The 11141-nt window shown below is 41.8% G+C and overlaps 1 protein-coding gene across 2 annotated transcripts in view; it reads right to left on the reverse strand.

Annotated features, from left to right (window-relative positions):
- LOC140361898 (juxtaposed with another zinc finger protein 1) overlaps positions 1 to 10641 on the reverse strand; it is a 22324-nt gene extending 11683 nt beyond the window's left edge. Inside the window, exon 1 of one of the 2 annotated variants that reach the window (XM_072447797.1) lies at positions 10303 to 10641. In XM_072447797.1, coding sequence (XP_072303898.1) covers positions 10303 to 10417 — 115 coding nt within the window. In that variant the 5' untranslated portion in view covers positions 10418 to 10641. The remainder of the gene's footprint in view (positions 1 to 10302) is intronic. The other variant, XM_072447798.1, reaches the window with a different exon arrangement.
- Positions 10642 to 11141: the final 500 nt, after the last annotated feature.

An 11141-nucleotide genomic window follows, 5' to 3' on the forward strand; every position in this document is an offset into this window, starting at 1 on the left:
TTTAATGTCTCTTAGATGCATTTTTGCACTGGAAATACAGCATTTTTCATCTTGACGTGAGTGTTGAGCTTCGATTAACAGGAAACAGCTGATGCTAACGTGCGCTAGCTTTATTTTGCATCTCGTTTCAACAAATCAAGTTATTATCGCTTGAAATATAGCGGTTTATCACAAGATCGAGTCGGTGTTTGATGATGATCTGCTTTCCCCCCCATCTTGTTTTTACTCGCGTCTTGTCCAATCATCTTGCTCCAAAGTGTTCTGGGAAGCTAGACGCTCAAACTGTTGCTAATCGCTGATACAATTATAACATATATCCATTTAATTCTCTCATTTTGAGCATTAATAATCGTGATCATTTTGGAAGTTGGTCAGTTGTGCGCGCGGAGCAGGCCCCACAGTAGTCCCTGTGTCCTGCCCCATGGTGAGAGTGGGCAGGAGGTGCAGCAGTGCAGGAGAAAGGGTCCAGGAAATGCCTCCGGAGTGCTAAGTGCGCCGGGCGATAAAGGACGGGAGGGCCTTCGGAAATTGCCAATTACTCAGGCTGTACACGGAGCTGCGGATTTCCATTATGGTGTGTGTGTGTGTGTGTGCGGAGGGGGGTGAGGTGCCAGTGGCCAGGTGCACACAGCCCAGTAAATGCAGAGGTTTAAGACTTCCGCTCACCTCGGCAGGACAGGAAGCTTTCACACCACCGATGCTCTGGGAAAAGAACGACACACTTCCGACGCTGGACGATCCGCTTTTCCGTGCGCTACTGGTCAGTGCGGCCGGGGCGTTGCGGCGTCAAGTCATTTTTGGGGACGGAATGAAGAGGCTAATTGTTTTGTTGTAGGAGTTCATTAAAACTCATTCAGATGCTATATATTATAAAACTAAATTAATTTGCACACTGTTTCATATCACGGCATGTTTTTATTTAAGGAGAAAGACCTTTGGAGAACTGTACACTTTTGGGGATTTTGTTGTTGTTGTAATTTTCCAAATAAATAAATATACAAGTAAATAATCATAAATACAGATCCAGTTCACACACCATGCACGTTTTGAAAGCATTGAATTAAATGTAAAAAGCGGTATTTATATCGCCTTTATATCGCAAATACACATTTTAAACCTGTTTGCCACATTTTCTTCAGCGCGTTTTGCCGTGACTGGGTGGGTGGGGGAGGGTGCACAACATCTTTTGAAATTGAAATCATATTTATATTCCGTCCGCCTGTGCAATATATTTAATTTAAAAATCTGCAAACCAAGTAATAAAATAACTGCGGCCTAACTGTGACTATTAAATAGCTATTACCTTTCAATTATGATCATTTGTGCAGCTCTAGACCTCAAGTGTTATTGTACGATATAAGATTTCCTGCAAAAGAGATGTATAAGCTAAAATTGATGTAAAACATATTTGTGTTATTTGAGAAACCTAAATAGGGTCGGTTGAGTACTTGTGTCATGGTGGCGGTTTGTTGGTTAGAGTACTGTCTTTGTTTCCTCGGGCCGTATGTGCTGCTGTATGAATGAGTGTGTTTGTGAGAGCGAATGCGGAACAGCAGATGGAAATGAGCCCAAAGCTAGTACAATCCAGCGCGTTTGTTCTTTTAACATGAACTGTCCCGACCAAATAAACTCATAAATCATGTGCTCAAATCGTGTTTACTGTCAATAGCAAAAAACATAAATTATGCATTATTTTGTATTATTATTAGTGTGAATGAAGATAAATACAACTCCAGTTATGTTTTCAATGAGTCATTTTTGCATAAAATCTTCTTCAATGCCATTTTTATTTGTGAAATTGCAGCTCCACCCTCTGAACTTTAAAAAGATTTACCCATTAAAATGGCAAGCGGAATCCCTTAGATATTTAGGTGTGGTGCTTCATAGAGACCTATCAGCAATTATAGAGAACAATTATACTCCTCTTTTTAAGACCATAAAAAAGATCGTGAAAAATGTAATCTTATCCCCACCTGAGTCTAAATCAGAGGATTGAAACTATAAAAGTGAATGTTTCACCCGGGTTTCTGTATCTGTTTTAGACTCTGCCGATTTCCATTCCCATTCAGCTGTTTGATGAGTGGAATAAAACAATCCCAAGATTTGTGTGACAAAGCAAGACAGCCCGACTGATATAAAATGCTACAAGTATCTAAAGAAAAGGGAGGCTGGGGCTGGGGCTCTTGTCCAAAAAAATCACTTTGTTTCAGCTCAAATCAGAGCGTTGTTGTACTGGTGTGACCCGGAATATGAAGCTCAATGGAAAAATGTTGAGATTAATGTTGTGCCGGGGATTCCTGTGCAGGGCCTACAGGCAGATGACAAACGGTTGAGTCAATTGAAGGAAGTTAAGAATCCCTGTTGTTTAGATGGACAAACAGTGGAAAGATGTTTGTACATCCCTGTGGAGGAGAGTTCTGTTGGAAGAATGCATCACGTGTTTTCATAACGCCAAGTCAAAGTGCCCATTATTCACAGGGAGGTACAGACTGTTGGAGAAGGAGGCAAACCACTATCATGTCCACTTTTAGGAATGTCCTGTTGTTCAGAGGTTTTGGACTGAAACTAAGGATGCACTACGAACAGTTTTTGACATTGCCATTCCACTCGATTTTGGAACAATGTACTTGGGCCTAAAATCTCCTGCCATGGACACAGTGGATGGATAACTCTGGAATGTGCTTTTGGCAGCGGGAAAAAAGCCATAACAAAGAAGGGTTAACTACACTTGGTTTAAATGAAGTTTTATACACACAAGAAAGAAAAAGAAAAAAATGCAGCTCCGTAAAATGTTTGAGCAGTTGTTTACAAGTCTGAATTTTTCAAAGAATTGCAAGCGAGTCCAGAGCTGTGGGCGGGCATAGGGGGTAGGGGGGAAAGCACTCAGGCCTCAAACGCGAGACAATACTGAATCACTCAAACACGCGGGAATCCATCGAAAAGAAACTTTGATTACGCCAATGATGAAAGAAACCCATTTGAACGACGTGGTTAAGTCAATTTTGCAAATATGTCTCTTGTACGTGTTGCCCTGGCGACGGGCCCCCTCCGCTCTGCCGTGTTATTTAGCAGAGTGCCAGGTCTCTGTGTGTCTAAGTGTGGATTAGTGTGGGCCATGTCAGACATTTGAGAGTCTCTGGGGACTATAAATACCCCCTCGTTAGGATTCCTGTCATTAAAGCAGCAGCCAATCAGCAGCCACCTCATACTTTTTACCACACACGACTTTGTGCGAGAGCGGTGCACTGACGCCCTCTGCTGGATGGAAACGTCACAACACTGATAACAGAAAGGTGTGTGTTTGATGTTGGGAAATTTGAGTGTAATGTATTTTTGTTGGTTTAGCTACTGTATTTACATTGTTTTGTAAAAAAGGTTAGGCAAAGATTCAGTGCATTTGTTTATGACAGCAATTTTCTGTGTCTGAAATCATTGTTATGGCAAATTTGTTATTTTCAGTTTCATTAATAAAACGAACAATATTACGAATACTTAGATGTAAGTGCACATTTTCATTATATTTACATGTACAACGATTTACTCTATTAAAAGTTGAGAAAATAATACTGTAATATTCCGTTTTTTGCCTTGAATACTGTGTTTCTCCATGTTATTTACCTTGCAAAATTGTTTTGAATGACAGTAATTTGCTTTTTTAGCTTTAATGGTTCTTTACAGTGGCACTTTGACAGTATTTTGCTGTAAATATCATCCAAATATCAAAAGCCTTCCCACATCAACACAAAAATGAACATTCTGTATGATCAGAATGTGATTATTAATACGATTTAGAGGTTACTACTCCCTTTTTATTGTATTTATCTAAAGGTAATGATTCTAATGGTGAAATTACAACTTAGCTTTGTAATTTTACCATAAATAATGCCAAAAATAGGAATAGTATATATTAGAATGAGATGTGGACATTTATTCATCTCTATTTTTATTCATTTCTGAAACACTAACCTAGAAGTATTGATATTAACAACTACCAGAATGTTTTTTTCCCTTGCTTACAGTGTTTTACTGTAAACATATCTATGCGTTTCCAGTGTTTGGCAGTAAATATTCAACAGTGTACATGTGTGTATAGTTGAAGTCGCCAGACCAAGAATGCAGGGTTTGTTGTGCAGGCAGCTCATTAAGGCCCTCGGAGTGTTTTGAGGTGTTTCTGGAGCAGCAGGAGCCGGATGGGGCTGGTGAGGGGGAGCCGTGGGGCGTGGGGGGTGCGCTTCTCTATAATTACCTCTGCTAATCTAAGGTCCTGCTGGAAAAGGTGTGTGCAGTGTTTTTAGTGCGGCGTATGGGACAGCAGCGGCGCTAATTGCTGCGCTACGCCCAGACTGGTCATTCAGGAAGTGCGCTGACGGGCACACAGCTGTCCAGTCACCTTCAAACATAAGCAGTGACACATATGGTTCAAGTACTGTACTGTAAAATAATAGCACTGCCCTATCTGTGTTTTAGAGCGACATCTGGTGGTCAAGAAACACATTCATCAAAACAAAAAAGAGCAAAAATATATATTGTTGTTATTATATATATTCCTTTGACTACTCCCAGGTCATTGTCTTACATTTAAGGTGTTTTCGGCATTTCAAATTGAACCATGTTCAATGTTGTGAAGAACATGAATACTCTGGGTGCATATATCATATATATCATTAAGGACATCTTCACCATATGCGTAGTGATAATATATGCTGCATCATAATACTTTTCAATAATAAATGATGGTTTAATCATCAAACTTAACTAATGACCAGTGCATTATGGCTGAATTTTACAGAGATATTCATTTTGACATTTGACATTAAGGGAACTGTGGATTTGAAATTCTGATGCTTATTATTATCCTACATTAGGGGTGTTGAAAAAAAATGTATTCTTAGATTATACAGTACATTAAAGATTTTGGATCAATTCCAAATTCTTGATTTTAAATGCAGTCATTGTTCCTGCTGTATTTACTGTCATAATAAAATGCACATGCATTTCACGTGATCAGAAGACTGGTGGTGAACCATTTTTTATAACATATTGGTATGTCACAATTTCATTAAAACATGAACATGTGTGCAGCAGCAGCAGCTGGACTTTCTCTCTCCACCGTTTTTTTAAATTTAGTTTTTAATTGAATCTCAACCCCCAAAAATCTGAATCAAATCGTATCGCTAAGAACTTCAAGATGCACATCCTTATTCTACATCATATAAAATATAATTTATTGCACTTTTAAGGTCTATTTAGGAATATACATGTATCGGAATACATATATATGGTATATTGGACCTTGTATCAGGATATGTATTGCATTGTGAGGTACTTGCTAATACACTTTGGTGACAGCATTGCTTAGTGGAGACCAGAGCCAAATGAGGAAAACACATCAGATTTATATCTATTGTAGATTATGTTCATTGGACAGACATTCTCTTCCTTCCTACTGATCTACCGCACTACTTTCCTGTTCAAAACACAAGCACGAAAGCAGAAAATCCCATGCCATCAACAGCCTATCCACCAATATATGCAATAATGCAACAGATAATTATCAGCATGCCTGAAGCAGAACTTGTATTATAGCCTACAATGCATGATCTGTGTAACCCTGTCTAAACAGATCACCAGTGTTTGGGATTCCCCTGCATCGCTCCCCTGGTTTTGTCCTGCTGCTTCCCCGCTTCCCCCCCTCCTCTGCTGGGCTGTCCTCTGCTCTCTACCCCCGTCCCCCCCCCCATCCCCTCAGGGCCAAGCGCTGAGGTAACACACAGGTACAGTCTTGTCTCAGTTAGCAGAAGCCTGAGATCACCACATTCCTGCAGCCTTACCTCCCACAACAGCACACTTCCTCCTGGGCAGACACCACCGTAAACAGGGCATGAGACGCAGTGAGCTCAGAACTCTCTCTCACGGAAGCCTTCGCCATTAGGGCCGCGCCAATATGCAGAGTTATCATGGTCACGGTATCAGATAGGGCCAGATTCAGATTGGAAAGAAAATACCATTATAACACTGACTTCTGATTCACATTTTTTCCCATGTATTATGTTTATTATTTTTCTATAAATTAAAAAAATAAATTAATTAAAACATATATTTGATTTTATTCCAAGTTACTTCAATGTACTCATCTAATTGCGTTGTAAACATATTGTTATGCCATAATCTAAGTATAAAATCTATTCTATCCTCAATCTAATGCTTTGTAAACATAAAAAAACGAAATATATATATATATATATATATATATATATATATATATATATTTGCTGCTGCTGCTTTTGTACTGTTGAAACAATGCACATTGTAGGGCACAACTACAAGTTCCCTGCATCTTCAAAAAAGTGAAATGAAAGGGAACAAGTGGTAGAAAATGGATGGATGGATGGATGGATTACATATTTGGTGTTTGATCAAGCTTTTCAAAATGGTATTGTAAAATCTAGCAAAAACGATTGTAAAAAAAAAAAAACTGCAGGATTCAACTATGGATGCTGTCAGCCATTATGCTTTATGTATTAAAACAATACAGGCTCGGGCAGGATATGAATATTCTTTGTGTATACTTTGCGTACTCTTGTTACACTAAGAGTACCTAGCACTTTACTCCACAAGAGGGCAGTGTGTTCTCAGCTAATGGATGAACGGCATGGGACGGAAAGTTAACCTTAAAAACGTTATGACTCTATATCAGTTTGGTTCATGGAAGTGCTTTGTCTAAATGTCCCAAACTTATCTAAAAATGCATTTATTCTACATCTTCACAAATATTCTACACCTGTTCTTGCCCCATATTAGTTAGTTTGTGTGCTTATCTGGCTTGTAATCCAATTTTGACTGAATCAAAATTTGGATAGTCAAATGTTCAAAACCTAATATTTCACATTCCAAAAGCACCTTATAAACGCTATAATAATGAAAATAAATGTGTTTTAAATAAGGTAGAACAATATTGGAAAAGAAGTGCGTGGTTGCAATGGCATCTCAGGGGAAAGCAAGCATTTTGTATATTTCACCAATGCAAATCCCTCTGCAGCCAGTAGATGGAGCCCAAAGTCAATTCCTGACATGGGAAGCGCCAGAGTGTCATGAGGTAAATTTGTTTTATGCAAACTTCTTTTTTGTTCTGAAAGATGAGATGCCAAAGTAAAAGTGTTCAAAGGCCAATAACCATACAAATAATGCATAATACGTGTTCAAACTCTGTTAAAATAATTAAAACAAGACTAAATCAAGACTAATTTAGACTGAAAAAGGGAATTGTGAATAAAATCAGCCTTTTTCAGCAATTTTATTCTAAAAAATGTGCATTTCTGTCTATCTTATTGCAAAATATTAACTTTGCTGCAATTATTGTGCCAATTTTGCATTATATAGTGCAGCCCTTATTTTAAAACACACAAAACTGACCAAATATTTCACAAACACATGTTTTGATCAAAAGAACAACATCTGGATCTTCCACACTAATAATGTTGTTTTATAGGCCTCGGCACAGCAGGTCGCCCCTAATCCCTCTGTTATCTCCCAAAACGACATTCCTTAGCGGCATCTCGCCTCCAAAGGAAGTGAGTCGGATCAAATCAGATTAAGTGCAGATTGAGTATTGATTACAGACAGTCTAAGTTAAATGCCAGCCGCCACTTTCTCCTCTATCCATCCGTCATGTGTGTTCTTCTAGCAGCCGTATTGATCTGAGCCGAGCAGACACGCCACGGGGCACAATTCATTAATCCAACCTGGACTACGCTGCCGGGGGGGTCAGGGGGGTCAGGAGGTCAGCCAGATGGCCAAACACACAGCACTGACGGAGAGGGTAATCACGCAACGACATATTACTCCAACTACGCCAGTAATGTATTTGACGGTGTGGCAGTAAGTTCACTTGACGTACAGTTTTGGTTTCTCAAAACTTTTTTGCTGCACCGCTCTTTCAGATATGTTAGTTTTCTCATTTTTTGTGTCCTTAGAAAATACTCGGACTGCACGATACATCAACGCAACAATCGATATTACAACATATTGCAACAACGCCGAGGTCTTCCTTCTCACAGAAATGTACTGTTTTTCAAATTAAAATGTTGGAAAAAAGCAGATTTTCTTCATCTTTTTTGGGTCTAACTCAGTATTTTTTTTTAAGATATGAGAAACTTTTTGAAGGCATGGACGTATTAGTTTCAATATAACTGAAATGATTGTGTCAAAAAGTATTCAAATATTGCAATACTATAACGACATAATGAATATCTTGTCAATTCCAAACAAGTCCAACATATTTTAGCCCTTGAAAATAGCCAGATTGTGTTCATTCATTGTTCATTGTGTTGTCTCCAATTACTCTTACTTAAGTAGTAGTTTCCCCAAATACTTTTTTTTTACTGATACTTGAGTCATGTCTTGAACTATTTTGCACTTCTACTAGTCATATCATGTTGAAGTTCTTAGTAATATTACTTTTTTGCTACTCTTCCACCGCTGCTGCTTATACATACTGTAGAGGAGGTGGGTGAGGTGTCTTGCCCAAGGGTACAAGTATAACAGCAGTATGCAGTTGTGCAAGTACTGGGAATCGGACTGGTAACAGTTTATCTCCGAACCTCACTATAAAAGGACAGCAAGCGACACAAGATAAGTTACTTTCAATAAAATATTAACCAACTTCACTAGGGCTCAATCAGTGCACATACTTTTACTTTTCATATACAGCAGGCCTATGCGTATTTATCTAATAGGGATGAGCCATGTGTTGGTTCTAATATTATTTTCACAGACATCACATCGGTCCGTTATTGAACATTTGACCTCAGTGCATCATATTTGTCTTTTGGAACAAACTAATGAGTCAAAAATGCACTAGAAGAGAATCAAATTAATCAATATTCCAGCAAAATAATGTTTTACAACAACTTAACATACACATATATATAATACAATGATCAGCAACTCTATGTGAAATGATACAAGCAGAAGGAGGGGAACAATTAGTGGTGGTAACCGTGGCAACTTCCTGAATAAGGTGAATAAGCTGATGCAGGTAGTGAACAGCACAGTCTCATTTTCACCCTAAGAGTGGCGCGATCTGAGACTTTACTTTATTACATCGGGTACAGCTTCTTTCATTTGGTATCTGCAAATATCGCTTATCGGACAGATAATGGATATCAATATGCACCACATGATACTCTCCATAACTGTCGATCAAATTGAATCAGAAATGTCGAAAAGCATGACAGCTTTGTTTGTCAGAGTGTAATGATCAGTGCAGCAATCTGATGGTCCACTCTTTGTTGTGAGGACAGCAGGTGTGCGCCAGTGCCTGTCCCCTGCCCCTTCAGAGAGGGCCAGTTTCCATGACAACCAGCTCAGTGAATCCCCCCTGCCCCATTGCAAACAGTCTCCTGAGGACAGATACACATCGCTAATCATGATGAGGACACATCAAGTCATTAATAGTCTAGTGGTGTCCTCTGCAACATCATATGTGCCATAGTGAGGTATTATAATGTCATGGCAACGCGGGGGGGAAGCAGGATTTATCATTGACCATGCACTTCAGGCTTATGGAGTTTGAACCCTTCTAGTTAATGCAAAAGTAATACCTATGCTATAATTATTGTGGCCGTCGGCCGCCTGCACATTCCAGAGCGGCTCTGTGCGCATCACAGGTCACAAGTCAAAGAGCCTCTTGTCTGCTGGAGCAAATGTAATAAGCACAGCAACAAGTACGAGCCTTGTGCTTTGGCCTGAATCTCATTTTCAGACTGTTGGAAGTGTCAATGATAATGAGGCGGTGATGCATTTAGAACTATAGCCTTTATAAAGGTGATTCCTTCATGTGCTGTGATGACACCTTCAGTGACTAAACTGACAGGCTTCTGTCCGGTGCAACAGCAGCGTGTGAAAGCCGAGCATCCCCCGGAGCCCGGGCTCCGGGGCCGCGCTCCGGGGCCGGGCTCCGGCTGCACCGCTAGTTACCTATGGAACCTACGGCCTCGTATTCTAGTTACGGCTGCAAACAGAACTACCACGTAAAAGCGACACACCCGCAGTGCGTGACGAACACCGTTACTGCGGATATAATGCATGCGGTGCGCAACGTGCAGAGCCCCGACCACCACGAGCCCCGGGGAGCCCCGCGGAGCCCCGCGGAGCCCCACGGAGCCCCGGGGAGCCGCGGGAATAGCGGAACGAGGAGCGCTCCGTCCGCAGACTGCTAACTAGCTCCACCGTGTGCTAGCTGCGAGCGGCTAGCTCCGGCAGCCCCCCCTCCTGGCCCCATGCCTCTGGCCCGTGACTCACCGATGTGATTGTCCTCGATGTGGACGATGAGCTCGGCCAGGGACTCGAACTGGAGACCGCAGCCCCCGAACCTGCAGGAATTGGAGAAAAACGAAGCGGCCGCGATGCCCGTCATGGTGCGCGCCACGGGATGAAAGGGTTCGGGAGCCGGGGCGGTGAACGAGGAGCGAGGAGGCAGAGGCTTCGGGTCCGGGGAGGGAGACACCGGGGCGGGCGCGCGGGTGGCGGAGCAGACAGGACAGCGGCAGACGCAGCTGGAGGCAGGACGGAGGTGGGGGATGGGGGCAGGAGGTGGGCTGCGGTGCTACGTCACGACCTGTGCCACAGCCTACAGTTCACCTCCAGCCCACAGTTCACATGCAGCCTACAGTTCACATGCAGCCCACAGTTCACCTCCAGCCTACAGTTCACATGCAGCCTACAGTTCACATGCAGCCCACAGTTCACATGCAGCCCACAGTTCACATGCAGCCTACAGTTCACATGCAGCCTACTGTTCACCTCCAGCCCACAGTTCACCTCCAGCCCACAGTTCACATGCAGCCTACAGTTCACATGCAGCCCACAGTTCACCTCCAGCCTACAGTTCACATGCAGCCTACAGTTCACATGCAGCCCACAGTTCACATGCAGCCCACAGTTCACATGCAGCCTACAGTTCACATGCAGCCTACAGTTCACATGCAGCCCACAGTTCACATGCAGCCTACAGTTCACATGCAGCCCACAGTTCACATGCAGCCCACAGTTCACCTCCAGCCCACAGTTCACCTCCAGCCTACAGTTCACATGCAGCCCACAGTTCACCTCCAGCCCACAGTTCACCTCCAGCCTACAGT

Source organism: Eucyclogobius newberryi, unplaced genomic scaffold (genome assembly GCF_026437365.1).
Source record: "Eucyclogobius newberryi isolate DKJ021-1_F unplaced genomic scaffold, fEucNew1.0.hap1 SCAF_16, whole genome shotgun sequence".
Classification (NCBI taxonomy): domain Eukaryota; kingdom Metazoa; phylum Chordata; class Actinopteri; order Gobiiformes; family Gobiidae; genus Eucyclogobius; species Eucyclogobius newberryi.